The sequence below is a fragment of the Nipponia nippon genome, unplaced genomic scaffold (assembly GCF_047370975.1).
Source record: "Nipponia nippon isolate SJK-2023a ecotype South Korea unplaced genomic scaffold, ASM4737097v1 scaffold_7, whole genome shotgun sequence".
Taxonomy (NCBI): domain Eukaryota; kingdom Metazoa; phylum Chordata; class Aves; order Pelecaniformes; family Threskiornithidae; genus Nipponia; species Nipponia nippon.
Genome location: NW_028262391.1, coordinates 1,470,593 through 1,487,007, shown reverse-complemented (window position 1 = coordinate 1,487,007; position 16,415 = coordinate 1,470,593). Strand labels below are relative to the sequence as shown.

The window sequence follows — 16,415 nt, the reverse complement described above, 5'->3', positions numbered from 1 at the left end:
CCACATAAGCTGCATTTGCATATAGACAATGCAGAGTCGCATCCTGAATTGTGGTACCCAGAAATGCAGGACCCCACACACAACAAACCTGCTGCCTTGCGCTAGGGCAGGAAGAGAGGGGATGGGAATGGAGTGCCAGCACTGGAGAAGTTCCCATCTCCAGCTGGTGATGGGGTGGGACTCTGCAGCCTCCTCCCTCAGGGGGAGCCCGAGGTGGGGTCCGGGTCCGGGTCCGGGTCCAGGTGGAATGGGGATGTCTGAGGCATGGGCGCTCTGTGGACGCGGTGGCTGGGTATGCTCGCCACTCTACAATGGAGGTGCTGTAGCCGACCACTGGCTGCTGTCTGCAGGGACAAAATCTTCCATTCCAATGCATTTGCGCACACTTTCCTGCGCTTGTAGTCTGCTTATGTGCTGTTGGACCTTAACTGTTGGTGAGAGGCTTAAATTATAGTCTTAACTTTTGAGCAGGTCTTCAAATAATGAGCTACATCTGTCCCTTGTAACTCTTGATTTCATTAGAGTAACTGGCACATCCAAGGAGGGCTAGGGCCATTGATCTTACTGTAGCTATTTGGGAGAAGTGGGGAATAAATTTTGCATTCTAAATATTGTTGCCCCAAACTGCAGATTTCTAAGGTTTGCAGGCTTTGCACTATATCTTTGTCCAAGAGTGCTGACATATTAGAATTAGGTACGTTTTTTTTAGCATGTCAGGATTTTTGTGTATGCATTCTGAGTGAGCAAGAAAATACCTAAAATGCCCAGGGAGGCATTTAGAGAGTTAAAACATGAGCAGACTTTATGGATATACAATTGAACATATTATCTCCCTCTGCAGTTTGTAATTATAAGAGAAAAAATAAACCTTAAAAAAGCCTCAGACACCGTAGGATATCTCAGTACTACTAAAAGCATATCAAGGAACTTTCCAGAATAGCGGATAAAAGAAAGAACAAAGATACTTTGGGCCAGTGCAGTTTAAGAGTTAATAATAGGTTAACGTATGATGTGCATAGAACACTGAGAAGCAAGACGGCCACATCCGATGACAGCCACCATGCTGCGGCCCGTCCCAGCCTTCAAACACGTTCCTTCCTTGTTAATTCAAAGCTTGCCTTTGTGATTTTGCATTGGCATAAGTGCTGGTAAACACGGGATTTTGTTAAGAAGATTGCATAATTTTAATGAAAATATGATCTAGTTACTTAGTATTTCACTTTGAGGAACTAAATCTAACGTGTCAAAGATGAGTGATGAAGGTGATTGTCTGAGAAATTGCTGATGGAAAACTGCAGCAAGTTTGACAAGATGAAATCTTTAGGGTATGGCAGAATCTGTTGCATATGCAAAGGTTACCCTTAAATGAGATAGACAGGATCTATAGAGGACAAAGTATGGAAAACATATGCTTTGATAAAAGCTCTAACGTGATTTCTTTTACAAGCAGATTAAGAACTCAGTCAAGACAGATGAGCCTGTTTGTTGGGAACTGATGACTTTGACAGTTCAAGTATAAGCAGGATGAAGCAGGTAGCGAATGAAAATACGAAATTTCTAAGTAAACTACCTAGAATAAGAACGCAATCCCACTTCAGGTCATTTCTTTGCACTACTAATTATCAGTTCAACAACATTTTGTAACTTGAATGGATCACAAGTTTGAAAAAAGCAGCTTAATATAAATCAAAACAAAACATGCAATATACCAGAACCACAGGTCAGCATTTCATACTCTGCTTCTCTTTCAAGTTGGCTGATTCAGCTTCACATTTTTTTATTTTGAAATACCAGTCATTTTACAAAATAGTACGGAGCCTCCACTGACTGAATTTATACTGAATTAAAAATGTGGATTTTTGCTTCTGCAGTTATTCTAGTGGAAGATAAACAGGAAATAGACCATAAAAAGTAGAAATGTTATATACTAAATTTGTAACTGCTTTTACAGGAAGCCACAGCACTTGAATTCTGTGACTGTCTACTTGATTTACACACATCTCAGTTGAGCACAAACTTCCTGGCATTTAGATCTATTAGGCTGAGGAACAGCCTCCTAAAAAGGGGTTAGAGTTACTTAATGATAAGCTGAACAAAGCATGTGAAAACACACTGTCCATCTCAAGTGGATGATACTACGCAATAGATCTTTTCCATTACTAAGGCATATAAATCTACTGCACAGAAAGGAAAGATATCATGCATTACAACTAGTGTTAGGCTTTCCAAAAGGAAAAAAAAATCCTGTTTGTAATGTAGAGATGGCAGGGAAGTAAAGGAGACTTTTCTCCTAACCAAAACACAGGAACGGATCCTGATAACTGGGTTCTATTTCTGTTTTCTGCAAAAACTGGTGCGTAATCTCAGGAAAGACATTTGGAATTTTGATGTCTCTTTTTTCCATTTTCAAATGTGGCTATTATTTTCCATTAATTTCCAGATTTCCCATCTAACAGAAAGGTTTTGAAGTCCAGGCCTAAAAATAGCTGTGGAAGAGGAGAAAATCATTTTCAACTAAAAGTTAATCCACCAAACAACTCTCTCTCCCCCCTGCCAGTGGCATTGGCTGAACTTGAAATCTTTCAGTTAAAAAATAAGAAGCAGGAAAGAAGGGGTATAAGCAACCCTATCTATGTGAATGCACATATAAATGTATGTTTGTACACATATATGCATACATACATATCTGAAACCATACAGCTCTAGGTAATCACTTCCACAAGGTCCTGTCCAATATACAATAGGACAGTGGAACAGGGCAAATCTACAAATATTCAGCCCAGCGCCCTCTGTATTAGAGCTCCTTTTCCAGCAGGAAAAAGTCCTTTGACCACACTGCTCTCCCACCTGTGGAGATAAACTGCTAATGAACATTGGTCTAATGATTCCCTCCAGTATTCCTTAGCCATTTCCCAATTCTGGGGATTCCTGGGTGACCAAGAGACCTTGAGAATAGACATATTACAGGGAGAGGGAACCGTTAGAAGTTTGAATTTCAGAACTGGAGGAAGGGAAAAATGATGATGCTGTAAATTGTAGCTTGAACTCTTTCTCTCTGTACAGGAAGGTCACAGTTCACTGCAGTGTCAAACTCTGAATGTTCAAGATGCTGACATTGTTAAGTTATTTTCATAGCATATTAATTTGGAAGCTGTGAAGATTCGGCTGCATGAATCTTTTAACTGATGATCCTGAAAATATCCCTTAAATATACTTCTTCCAGAATGTGAACGGTTAGCCAGTGGGACAATTCCTACTTGCCTTTTTATTGTTACTACATCTACCAAATCCTCTTACCTGTGTTGCAGGTGCAAGTTCTAATTCTGACGTTGAATCAGACTCCAAGGCACTCTTGACGTTAGTCAGCTCCGACTGTGATCTGTTTTCTGTGGACCTAGCAATAAGGCATTTACATACTCATCACCGCACTCTAAGACATGCTGCCTCATGTCTTTCAGGTTCATAAGCACATGCTGATTAATTAGGTTATTTCTTTTAACTGAATTGTTTAACTCGCAGTTATCAAAAGTGCCTGGCCTCTTCTCAGTGTTCTCAGGGCTCACTCTTATGCTTTTCACTTGCATGCAGCCAATAGTGAATACGACAGAACAGAGTCAGGCCAGAACAGGGTCGAGCCCTGGCTATGTATTGGCGTGAAACCAGTATAATGCAGTGAAGACTTTGCCTCTGCCACTATGCTTCTGTTTCATAGCCAGGCAAAATGAGGTTAGGCAATGACACAAGACTGTACCTGCTGTCAGGGTCTAAGAATCAACTACCACATTACAAGACTTCACCTTGGCACATGTGCCTTTTTATGCCACAATATCCTAATATTCTTTCTTCCTAGAAAATGAAACCCTGTAGACCAAAATGAAGTTAACTGAGCAAAACCTGTGTAAAGCTCTAGGGTAATGAAACACCCAGATAAAGGGCAGGTTCAGATACAGGATAAGCATCATTTGGTCAGAAAACTGCTTCTAGTGTATGAAAATGCTAATTACGGTCATGCGTAATGGAGTGAATGAGTGTTGCTTACATACCAAGAAGGCAGCAGAATTCATCTACATGAACTGTTCCCAAAGGCAAAGTCCAATTCTTCCCTCATTTACATCCCCTGCAATTTTAGTTGAACTGCATGAAAGAGGTAGTTCTTGGCTTGTATATTTTATCTTGCCTCTTCCAGTTATATGCAGAAATACTGCCCTCTTGGTAGCAAAACCAAAATACACTGGATATCCAGTGACTGTCAAATCACTGCCAAGTATCCCTTTTTACTCATTTTCCTCACATGTTTGTAGTTGGTTTTGGATCACTGCATGCCTCTGTAGAATTCTCACCACCATTTATTTAGTAATTGCACCTGCTACTTTTCACAACATTAAAAATTCCTGGCAAAATGTCATTTTATAGTGTACTTGCTTATGATACATTGTCCAGAATGTCTGCTTGAACGCATTTAATGTAATCATAACATTTAATAATATGACTTGCCATCAAGCAAGCATTTCTGTGAATTATGAAAGCGGGACTGGAAATATTTTTGTAAGGAAAGCAAAAAGTTGTACCATAAAAGCTCTTTTGATGGAGCTCTAGATGATGATGATGTTCGCTCGGTAGAAGGGTGGACCTTGCTACTCCTGTCCCCACGAAAACTGACATCGTCCCACTTCTCTAGCCGCGTCTGAATATCGGCTGAAAAATAAGAAAAGAAAATACGAATCTTTTAAAGAAACTACTGCAGAAAATTTTATCTCCTACATTAAATGTAAGGAATAGATAAAATGGTGCCATTAAAGACTCTATTTTAGTTAAGGTCCAACACACAGAGATGTGTGAACCCTTCTAGCTGATATTCTGTGAAAATGTTAGGGAATTCACAGTATTTTTCTAAATCTATTAGCATTCATGGTCAGAATGTCAGTGGAATTCTTGACTTAAAATCAGTTATTTGTATGTAATTTAGATCTGTTGATAAAATTATACTAACTATTTGATAGGTTTGGATATTTTTAATTTCCTAATTGTAGTCAAATTGTAAAAGTAAAACTTTTACTGACTACCATTTAAAAATGACTGTATAGGCAACTGATATTATTCATTCATATGTTGGACTTGCTTTGCAAAAATGAGTTGTTCAGCTCCTGTATGAAGATAAAGTTCTCTAAAAGAATTTCCGTGCTGATGAATGGAAAATTTGCTACCTTGGTATAAATTACATTTACCTTGCAAATTTCTCGGTTGTGGTGCAAGTCATTTAGTTTGGATGGAACTAAATTAAAGTCACCTTTTCCAAAGGCCAGCTATAGATCATGCTTGGCAGGATATTGAGTTGTGTTTGGGATTTTTGTTCAATCTGTATAAATATAGCTCTTTCGTCAAGAATGGATTTTTTTTTCTCTTGTATGCATAGATAAAGCAGTATTTAGAAATATAATGTGTATTTCTGACACCTGCAGTTCTGAAAAGGACATCAAGTATGGGCTGCCTCTGATTTGTGTCCTTTACGAATTTCTCATGATACCTCTATAGATTTTTCTACAATTTTACTTTCTCTGACTGAATTCTTTTTTGAAAGAAGACTTTATTTGCACATTTAGTGACAACTTAATAGGTCTAATGGCAAAGGCAAAGGCAAAATGTGTTTACAGCATTTCAAGTTTAGTGTTCCAAGTAGTTTATATGTGGAACAAAGGTTATGCTCCCTGCTAAAACGCGGTGCAACAAAAATCCTGGTGTTATTTTGTGATAGTGGCACGGAGAAACTTGTGCTAAGCAAGGCTATGATAAAACAGCTACACTCTTACCTAAATCTAGTGAAGACTTGTCTGAAACTCTGGCCGTCGGGACTTTCTGCTCGGTATCCACGCTGATAAGGTCAGAATTGTCTGTCTTCTTTCTGTGGGTTGAAGCTTTTAAGCCTTCACTTCTTGATGGATTCTCTGTTTTCTTTGTTTTGTTTTGGGTTTGTAAGACAGGTTCACTAAGATCCAAGAGATCCAGACCTGTTGATAATACTTAGAGGCAAATGTTAGAATTCAATGTTGTTTTAATTCAAACAGGTCACTTCTAAAAATTTGTTTTAATTAGAAAAAAAATTACTAATCTATTTGCATTTGACTAGAGTAGATGTATATTTCCTGGCTAAAGACGATGACCAGCATATTCAAATATGACTAGGGATTTCAGGTGCTTAACAGGATGCAGTTTAAAAAAGCTTCATTTGCATAAAAGGCTTTTCCTCTGGAAATCTTAAAGACATCTTAGGTCTTACGGCTGTGGCCTTACTCCACAGATCTTCTTATGTTGTGAGGGTTCCCTGTACAATTGAGCTTTTAGATAAGATTTGGTTTAATCTTATGGTTTATCAAGTACTGGTAACAGCTGCTTAGGGCACTACTGTTGAGCCACGTGCCATTACGGAAAAAGCTGAAGAGTAGACGGCTTCGTGGGTATAAAGGAATAATGGTACGTTGGGTAATGGTTTCTCCTGTTGCTGCTGTTTGTCTTTTGGGGGATAAAGGTGGAATATAATTATAAATTCTACTGCTATTTCTATTAAGCATTATATCAGTATAAAAGGCATATTCAGTCTGAGTTCTTTATTTAAAAGTTGCTTAAAGCATAACATTTAAAATTCTTTAGCACATAAAAGAGAAAATCTCCCTCTTTATCATTTTTTATAGGGCAGGTGGTTTTGACAGATCAATTCGTATTATCTCTTGCAGTGCTTTATCTGTGTTCTTGGTAAATCACTGAATTTCATCAATCTTCATAGAATTTTTTATTTTGTTATTAAATAAATCTAATTAACCCCCCCAAATCTGATAGGTATTCAAGGCAGATATAGGATCTACAGACACTTACTTTTTTACAATAAACGCCACTCTTAAACAACCTGAAATATTTCTATTCGTCCCTGTAATATCTTTAGCTATATATAAAAGGAAAAAATATTATTTACAATTGTTGTTTAATTCAGTGTTCCAGTTTTTGTTATTATAACTTGAATATTGCTGTAGACACATATTAATTGGATATGAAGATAATCACTCAGCTGTCAATTTGTCATTTTAATAATTTGCATTTATATAGATTTTAATTAAATGGCTTCTAACAAGGCAAGTCATTTTATGAGATAGCAATAGAACATAGTAGTGCTATGCTGATTTTATTGTATCTCAGTCGATCTGCTCAACCGCTTTGATTACCTTTGCACAAATACTGAATAGGAGGCTAATTTCTAAAAACACTTCCAAAGGATGATATACTTCAAATATAATTCAATATAATTCAAAAGGCTTTTGGGATTCACTCTTAGTTTTTATTATCTGCTCTACTATCTCACCGCAACACAAAGGAGGTAAGAAATGTGTTAGATCCTTTCAGTACTAAAGTGTCCGAACTCAGCCTGGATAAACAGTTTTGATATCTCTTTCCTTCTCTCTGACATCCCATCCAAGTTTTTATTAAAGAAAATCTTTCTAGAGTAAGGAATAGGTTTGGTTAAAACCAGACTAAATATGGCTCAGCCAGAGGTTAAAATTTTGCAAAACCAAAGATTGCAAATTGGTCAAACTGACGCGTACTTCCTATCGAACGTAAACAAGTTCCCTTTAATTCAGCCCCAGAGATCTGCTAGAACACATGCGATTTGGATCACATCAGATTTGCCCTCAAATGTAATGAACAAAGTTTTTTCTACTAATAGATCAGGCAATTATAATTTAATACCGGCTTGTAATTTTGTGCTAATAGTAACAGATCAAGAAATCACTTGGCAAAAATGTACTACAATTAAGATAAAACTAAAATTATTTCTCTGTAGTGAGGGATAGTAAAGAATTTTGTTTACCTGCAGTATTTGATGTTACAGGCCTTGCGACAGCTTCTGGTTTAGTTTCACAGAGAAAGTCATCGATGGAGGGGCTCAGAAGGGGTCTGCTTTCTTGTTGCTCATTCACCAGCTAGCAACAAAAAAAAACAGGGTCACAGAGTGTTGTTGGGAGGCAGAATTTAAAGAAATAAAACATACTCTCACAATATCATGTGCTTTATTTTTGATCGCAAGAGTAAGAGATTGCAATTAGAAGATGTAAAAATAGCTCTGGGCTTAAAAAACTTCAGTCACTCTTTTGGGGCAAAATTATATTCCAGTTTTACAAATTGCACAAAAATAAAGCAGCAAGGTGATTTTTCCATAGCAATTATTGCATACTATTGCTTATAGGGCTAAAGTATACGAGGTCTGATGTATCTCCCTTCAAATCAACAGGCGAAGCTGGCCTTCTCTATCACCAGGAGACTCAGCAGGGCTTTTTTTGGTGTTTGGAAGTGGTCCTTTTTTCACCAGTAACGTGCCTCCCCACAGAACTTGCACACCACCATTTCACCTAGCAGATGTGCATTAGCCCATTAAACAATAACTGGCTGAGCCAGAAAACACCTCTCTGCAACACAAAGACATATGGATGCCAGTGGATGGAGCCTGGTGAAGGCATGAACTTTCTGCATGAGTTTTGACTGCCTGAAGACTCATAATACAGTTTTTATTTATGAGCAGTTTTCCCTTTTTATTGTAATTGCATGAACGCATTGGTTTTCTGCTACCTAAAAGAAATCTCTGTATTACAGGCTATTTCATGTATTAGGGATTAAAAAGACGAAGCAGTAGAACACTCTTATAAATAAAAGTCGCCTCTCTGCAATCTATCTCTGATTGGAGGATCAAGACCTAAGCTGAGCTGGATGGATGTCTGATGGTGTGGCCTGCATTTACTTTATCTTTAATAATGTGAAAACATGTTTTCCCCTCTGTCTGTTACTTTCATCTGGAGCTATTTCGGCTTTACTTTTATCCTCTCTGCTCTCCTCTCTGTTCTGTTCTCACTCTTTTTCCATTGTTGAATTTTCAAAATTTTCTCTCAGCTATATGTGAACGTTTAAATTTAGGATGCTAACATGGACTAAAACTGGCAAAAAAAGGTATTTATTCATCCTCATTTGATAGTTGTTAATTACTGGCATTTAGCTACTCCATTAGCAGGATTGCCTCTAAAGTTATTAGAGCAAAACAGCTTAGATTCACTGTTGTTCGGTACTTGATTTTTGTATTACAAAGTTGCAAGAAAATACTGGAGCTATTGAAATAAAAAGTCCATTATTTTGATGGGTCAAACATTTAAGCTGGTACCTAGCACCGACTGACTGTTTCATATGTGCACTTATTCATTTGCCCAGGACCTGACAGTTTTGCACTGAAATACCAATTTACCATGAGTAACATGGAAGAGAGATGAGCGATTGCCTGCCCAACTGCGTGTAGCAGAACGTGCAAATGCAGGCACTTAATTTAGAAATCTGGCAATGATATTGTCCCAAACTCTAATTCTGCATATGCTAAACCCAGACTGCAGATGCAGCTTGCAGGTGACTTGGTCGTGTGGGTTTTTAACTCTCCAGATTAATTGCCCAGGTAGCTGTCTCACTCAATGCACAGAAGTTACTTGCTTAATTTGGTAAATCCCAACACTTGATTGGCAATTGCATTTGTATCAGCTGCACAGCTTTCATTTCCACTAAAGGTGGCTCTACAGTACCCACATAATCTTCAGGGGTATACTTTTACTTAATACTGATATTTAAGACTTAAGAGGACACTATTTTTCTGTTTATGATTAGGTGACAGCCCTGACTCATTTCTATTGGTGAAAAAAATGAAGGTGGATGCCTAGTTAATTCTTGTCCAAATTACTTTTAATATTTTAAATATTTAATTAATATTTAAATATTTAATATTTTAAAAGTTTCTTTATGATCAAATCCAGATATCGAGGACATGGTATAGTGATGGACTTGGCAGTGATAGGTTAACGGTTGGACTCGATGATCTTAAGGGTCTTTTCCAACCTTAACGATTCTATGATTCTATCAGCAAAAATTGCTTGAATACATTTTCTTTTCGCATTTACACATCCCATTCTAGGAACTAGCATCAGTAACAGCTACTGCACTTTTGCAACAAGTTGCATATTCAGGTGAACGTAGCACCCCGCAGAAAGATTGTCAAAGCCTCTAGATCAGCTGGATCTTCAATGATCTACTAACAGCATAAAGAAAAGTCCTACACCATTTGGAGGGGACAAGAGCGAAGAAAGAAGAGGTTCTGTAGGAATCACTGTAAATGTAAAAACTTCACAGGAAATATTCTGTTTCTGTGTCTATAAGAGTGTACCAGTAGGGTACGTTACCACATAACATTTGGATGCTTACCAAGTTTCCCATTACATTCCATGGAAATTTTCTTTCATAGGAAAGAATGGGAGAAGGAAGGAATGAAGAAGGATTGTGAGAACCAAGACAGCCAAGGTCACTCACTGGAGACAGTGAAGAATAGAAAATCTGAAAACCAACTGGAAAGGCAATTTATTGCCCAAACCTGTTGCGGGGTAAGAGGATAAACTCCGGGAAGAGCAGCAGTAATGCTGAGAATCAGAATCGTGGAGGGGAAGGAGACTAGAATCAACAAAGATCTGAATTTCTCCAGGGTTCAAGTGAAGTATGAAGTAGCAGATGTCTGGCAAATATCTTTTTCTTTTCAAAGCTGGTTATCACATCCCTAGCAATTTCTTTATTATGTTGTTTATGTAAGGAAGACCTGCTTAGCAACAGGCCTTCATTAGTTTGATACCAGCTGCGTATTGTTCAAAGTCCCTTGATAAAATTCTACCATCAAACTGAAAGAAGATTGTTGTTAATACACACTTCATCAATTTTTCCAGCAAACACCAAGATTTCAATTTTACTAAGTTGTGTCTTCTTTGTGCTGGATTTGCAGCATTTTAGTTTAATTAGAAAACAAATAGGTCCATCTTCTCTGACTCCCTTACTTTGTGAACATATACACTGAATTCATCAGAGATGGGCCATCCAAATGATCAGAGGAATAAAGAACACATTTTACAGGGAGATTAAAGGAGTTTGACTTGCTTAGGCTAACAAAATGAAGTAGAAATATATTTATTCTCACTGTATACATAAAAAGAGAGTGGTTAGATGACATTGGAGGAGGAAAGTTATTTCAGCTATAGAGAAAGGCTGGCACAACAACAAGGAGATCCAAACTGAAAATGAATAGATCTGGTCTGGGAATTAAGAGAGTCTAACTATCGCAGCAGTGAAGTGTATGAACAGTATTTTTGTTAGGGCAGGGGGACAAAAAGCCTAACTATTTAAAATAGCTTTTGACAAGCCTTCTACGTGGCTGCTTATGATGTGATTGCTTTTGAGAAGTGGACTGTGGCCCAGAGGATCCCTCCCAGTCCTGTGTCCTCTGCTCCCATGACTAAGGACTGGAAGCTGTAGGAGTGTCTTATTAAAAGGATTGTTTCAGTGAAAAATAATCTGCTTTCAACTGAAATATCTGGGTCCAAACAGATAGCAAATACATGATCAAGTCTACCAATTCTCAAACGACCTATGTATAGCAATAGAACATATTAGAAAAGTATGTTTTTGTCATGAAGCAGGCATGTCGTGATGAATCAAACCTTAACAGGTTAGAGAGTGCCATGAGCTGGTATTTTGGCTGTAGGTAAGCGGGCAGTGGGGCAGGTTTCTGCCATTCCTGTGTATGCAATGCCACTTGGTAAGCCCTCGGTCTCACACTTTGAATTTCATTTTGCTGCCTCATATATTGTACCAAATTTATCCCTAGTTTAACTCTGCTCAAGTTATTAGAGTTACATCAGGCATGAATTCGGAGTAGCGCTATGAAGCATTCATGAGATGAAAACTATTATCTATATTAAAGTAATAATTTATGGTTCTCAAGCACCTTTCAGGGTGAATATCACAGAATGCTTTAAAACATTCATGAATCAAGCCTGGCACCACCGCGGCGCTGAGAAGCATTATCTCTGCTTTGCAGACGAGAGAAGCAAAGTGAAGTGAAGAAAGCCGCCCCACGTCGCGCAGCGCTGGCGGGAGCGGCGCGGGGAGCGGGAGCCAGGCGGCCGCGCTGCACGGTATTTACGCGTGCGGCGTTTGTACAGGCGCCAAGCTGGATAGACTCAGCCTGTGAAACTGTTGATTTCCGAGTACTAATTTAGCCAGGGAGTGCCATAAATTCTCATAATGAATAAGAACTTCATTTTTCTTTATAAAATCTATTTTCATTAAAGAAAAAACCCACACACTCCCTTAACTGAAGGATATCTAAAATCTGTGGAGGGTGATAATCCCTATTACATCTGCAGAGACTCATCCACAGTATTAAATACTCCTAAATTCAAATGAATTTTCTGTGACTGACTTCTGCTGTTGGACAGCACCACAGGAAAAGGCGCTTTTTCTCACCCCAGCACTGCTATTGGACTTTTTTGTTCCAAAAAGCATACCGGTGGGGATTTTTGGTGCTTTGGGAGAGTCAGAAGTCTCATCTGACAGCTGTTACCAGCCCTGCCACTTAAATACACTCACAGTGAGGATTATTTAGCAGAGATCGGAGGCAAGGCACAGAGGCCAGGCCAGGTGGTGGCAGCGGCGGCGGCAGTTGCGGTGCTGGAGGCCATGTCTGCCATGTCTCCCCTCAGCGCAGGCTGGGCAATCCTGCAGCCCAGGGCACTGAAAGGAATCACCTGGTCTCCATTTTCCATGCTCTGTCACCCGCCCCATCCCCAGCTGTCTGCATTTATTCAGCTGATGTAGCTTATTACTTGCAGCTGCCTTTACCAATAAATTTGCCTTTCCTCTGTGGTCTGGTTTGGCTACTGGTCTCCATGCTGTTCCCAGAGCTGCTGTGGGATGAGGTGGCAGCAGTGGCTTGTAGCAGTTGCCTCTCTGGGTGAACCTCAGGTGTGATGGGTAAGTGGCAGCCCAATGAATGGTGCTGGTTTGGGGTCAAAAATATTAAACCCTAGGTGGGCCTGGGCATGGGTGTGCTGGGGCAGGAGGGAGACATTGCTGTGGAAGAGGTGCAGTGCTGTCCCCCTGAAGGATAGCAGTGGCCATGAGAGGGATTCCTTCCCTCTAGCTAATATGCAGCCTGGTCTCAGCTTCCCTCAGTCACCCACCCAGCACCCCTATCTTCTGCCCTGCCACCCCCCTAAGTCCTCCTAGGCTTTATTTTCTCCCCTTGCCCCTGCAGGAGTGCCCTGCCTGGTCAAACCCCTTCCTGAGGCCTCAGCCCCAGGGCCTCTCCTCAGGCCTGGCGCTGCCCTAGGACCCCACATGGGGCACAGCAAGCGCCCTGTTGCCACTATGGTGGCAGCTCCGCTCTCCTGTAAAACCGTGTTTTCTGGTCATCTCCAGGGCCTTTGGCTTATGGTTTTAATGCAGGTGCCTCTTACAATGCTGGCGGTTGTGTGTTTTACTGTGTCAGAGACAATGTGAGCTTATGCATGTATACAGCAATTACTATGGCTTTGGTTTTGCTCTGCTCCCAGTCTACATCTTACGTTGTAGTAAGAGAGTTATGAAATACCTAGGGAGTAGCTTGATTTAAAATTAAAAAAGAATAATAAAAAAAAAGAGGGGTGGGCAGCTGACAGGGCTCTGTTGTGGAAAGTTTCCACAGAGCAGCTGAGTTTGGCCTCAAGGCAGAGGGAGCTGGAGCACACCAGGTGCTCGGGGAGCTGCTGAGAGGACCAGCTTCTGACCTGGGGTCGCACTTCGAGCTGGTAATGTTCAGCTGCACAACCTGCCCTGCTCTTGGCTAAAAGTGCTGTCTCTGCTTTCTCTTCCTAGAGTGCTGGGCTTATGCTGTGGGAGTGCTGGAGGGCACTGAGGCTGACAGTAAGGTACAGTCCTGATATCCCATTTTATACATTCTCTTACCGCGTTCCTGATCTTCATCTGTTTGCAGTGCACAATGCATGATGATTTGTTTCTTTTTTAAATGTTAGTAGGGTATAACATAATGCTAGTCTTCAAATTATTTGGAATCTAAACTGGGGGGTTCCAGTCAGGCACAGGCAGCTAATTAGCACCTATGTTTTGAGCACATAGTGAACTAGTTCTCTTAAATTAAGTGCCTACATTCCCTCCACATTCAATAGGGAGAGATAAATGCCTAGAAAGGCAACTCCAGAGGGAGATCCTGCTTAATGTAGGCTGTCCCTCAGGAGGCTCTCAAAGGCACCTAGCTTTCTCACTGGCTACATATGGAACTTATTTTAGGAGGACTGCTTCAAGAGGCACTTAAAATTTAGATGTAATTAGCTACCCAGGTTAGTTGGATTGGATTTTACCTATTTTGTCACCTGAGGCTGATTGAATTACTCAAGGTGCTGATTTAGGAAGCCCCAAACTACTACTGGGTAATCCCCTGCACAGTTGAGCAGCAAAGCTGCTCCTGGGCACTTACCCCTTTGGCTGTACTGCCCACTCAGTGTGCTGGCGAGAGCGTGGTTGGGCTGCTGGCTGCATCAGTGAAATGATCTGACCTAGAAAGCTCAGGGTGTGGTAATAACATGTGGTAATGAGCATGGGAGAAAGAAGTAACCTTTAAACTCAGATTTTCTATTGGAGAAATGGTATTTTTGAACTTTACTCTGAGAAACTTGTCTGCTGCTTGGGTGAGACTGGACAAATAGGTGAACCAGTTAGATTAATTAGAATAGTTTGTAAGTGCCGTACTGTTCTTTTAACTTAACCAGAGGCATCTGCTAAAGCATGAACTTCAAGCACTAATTAATTTGTATGATATACAGCAATGGCTTCTTGGTAGATTGGTGCAGAGAACTTATCTGGCCCATTGTGATCTTGGTGGCATTCACGAGGGTAAGAGGAAACAAATGAATTAATTTCCGCTAACTAACTGTTTCTAAAAACTGATAAATGGGAACCACAACTAGAAATTGAGGTTATTGTTCTCTAGAGTATATCTGGAAGTACTGGCCTGACAGTTGTGTCTGCAGATCATTATCTTGGCAGGATAAAAACTGGAAGACCTCCTTTTCTGCTCACTGAGGGAGATTTGGAAAGATTTTTTTTGACAAAAATCACTAGTCTTGTGCTAAAAGTTCAAATTGCATGAGTTATGCTTTTCTTCACCCACTTTTCTAGCATGTTTATAAATATTTCATGATCAAAATTACCACCTCACTTTATTTACTCTTGTGTACAGTAAGTGTGATCACTACTTGACCTTTAGAATCATCTTTGTGCCAGGGTCATGCTAATTTTTTCTCTGTCACTCCAGTGTGAATTTATGTCCCAACAAAACTGACATGCCAGCCAAATATTTGGTTTTTACAGGAACAGAGAATCAATTCACAGGGCACACAGCACAACTGACTTCCACCTAATGTGAATGGCGGGAAGCTCTAAGACCGAGACAAACTTGTTTCACCCTCCTGCAAAGAGCAGTTTGGTGTTGCTGCCTCTCTGAAGACTAGTCTTGCTCAGCAGGTGATAACCATTACTCTGTTGCTAGGTGGTAGGAATTGTGTGGAGTGGCCTGTGAATCAGAGGTGACAATCTTACCTGAAATCACACAAGCTGAGAGACCTCCTGGGGCTTAATGCAAACAACTGACAGGGCTTGTGTGAAGTCAGAGCAGCTGTGGGAGGATTACTATAGGCACTGCATTGGACATTTAAATTCGCATGCCAGCTGTGTTGTTTAAAACCTATGCTTGATGTCTAAATTGGTAAATGATAGCATGCACAAGTGTCATGATCGGGAACAAATGCTAACTCGTGATGCTAGATGCTTTTGTTGCGTTTTCATAAACAACAGTGGCATTGCTTGGGGGTAGCTCTTGCTGTGATTACTGTGTCACAGTAGCATCCTATGCGTGTTCAAAGTCCAGACCTATATGTGTTATGGTGTATTGCTGCAAGGTAGAATTAAATATCTTGCAGTTCATCTCCTTCCCTCTGTTCTTCTTGGTCTGGCTAAAGAAAACTAAACATGGGAATTGTAGTTGTATCTGGCTCCTGCATTTTGGCCTTGCTCCAGCAAAGCACTTAAGCATGTCCTGCAAAACTCAAGGTTAGGCATGCGCTTACCTGCCTTGCTGGATCAGAGCCATGGGGGAAGGGGAGAAAAGTTACTCTTGTTGTCATATTTCAACTGTGACTGACAATGTGGCCTTTACTACTCGTATAAAAATGCGATTTACTGTTTAATTGGTCTGTTGCATTAATATCTGCATGCTCTATGCACTTTTTAAGTAAAGGAAGCTGTTTACTAAAACAGAGTGCCTCCCTTTCCTGGGTGTTAGATGATTTTATTTATTTATCTTCCCTCACGTGGCTATGCATTGTCTTTGTGGTGTTACCCTGCGATTCGTGTTTTAGTCTCTCCCCTTGTCTGTATCACTGTCTGCATGGGAGGACTACTCTACAACGGTGATCAAAGACAAAATTAACTGATCATCGTAGATGCTTAGAGATCCTTAAAGTAATATA

At 40.1% G+C, this 16,415-nt stretch overlaps 1 protein-coding gene, 1 long non-coding RNA gene and 1 other non-coding gene across 7 annotated transcripts in view; 1 reads left to right on the top strand and 2 right to left on the bottom strand.

Moving 5' to 3' along the window:
• The window catches only part of PEX5L (peroxisomal biogenesis factor 5 like), a 119,596-nt gene that overhangs the window by 23,618 nt on the left and 79,563 nt on the right, over positions 1 to 16,415 (bottom strand). For 4 of the 5 annotated variants that reach the window (XM_087739586.1, XM_087739590.1, XM_087739588.1 and 1 more), the window contains 4 exons: positions 7,856 to 7,967; positions 5,808 to 6,017; positions 4,569 to 4,695; positions 3,298 to 3,394 (listed from right to left, as the gene is read on the bottom strand). In XM_087739586.1, the coding sequence (XP_087595712.1) occupies positions 3,298 to 3,394; positions 4,569 to 4,695; positions 5,808 to 6,017; positions 7,856 to 7,967 (546 nt within the window). The remainder of the gene's footprint in view (positions 1 to 3,297; positions 3,395 to 4,568; positions 4,696 to 5,807; positions 6,018 to 7,855; positions 7,968 to 16,415) is intronic. The other variant, XM_087739587.1, reaches the window with a different exon arrangement.
• Positions 12,768 to 16,028, top strand: LOC148050749 (uncharacterized). The gene is made up of 3 exons (XR_015700488.1): positions 12,768 to 12,864; positions 13,747 to 13,799; positions 15,259 to 16,028. It is a non-coding gene; the product is annotated as an uncharacterized LOC148050749 (long non-coding RNA).
• Positions 15,126 to 15,230, bottom strand: LOC148050750 (U6 spliceosomal RNA). The gene has a single exon (XR_015700843.1). It is a non-coding gene; the product is annotated as a U6 spliceosomal RNA (small nuclear RNA).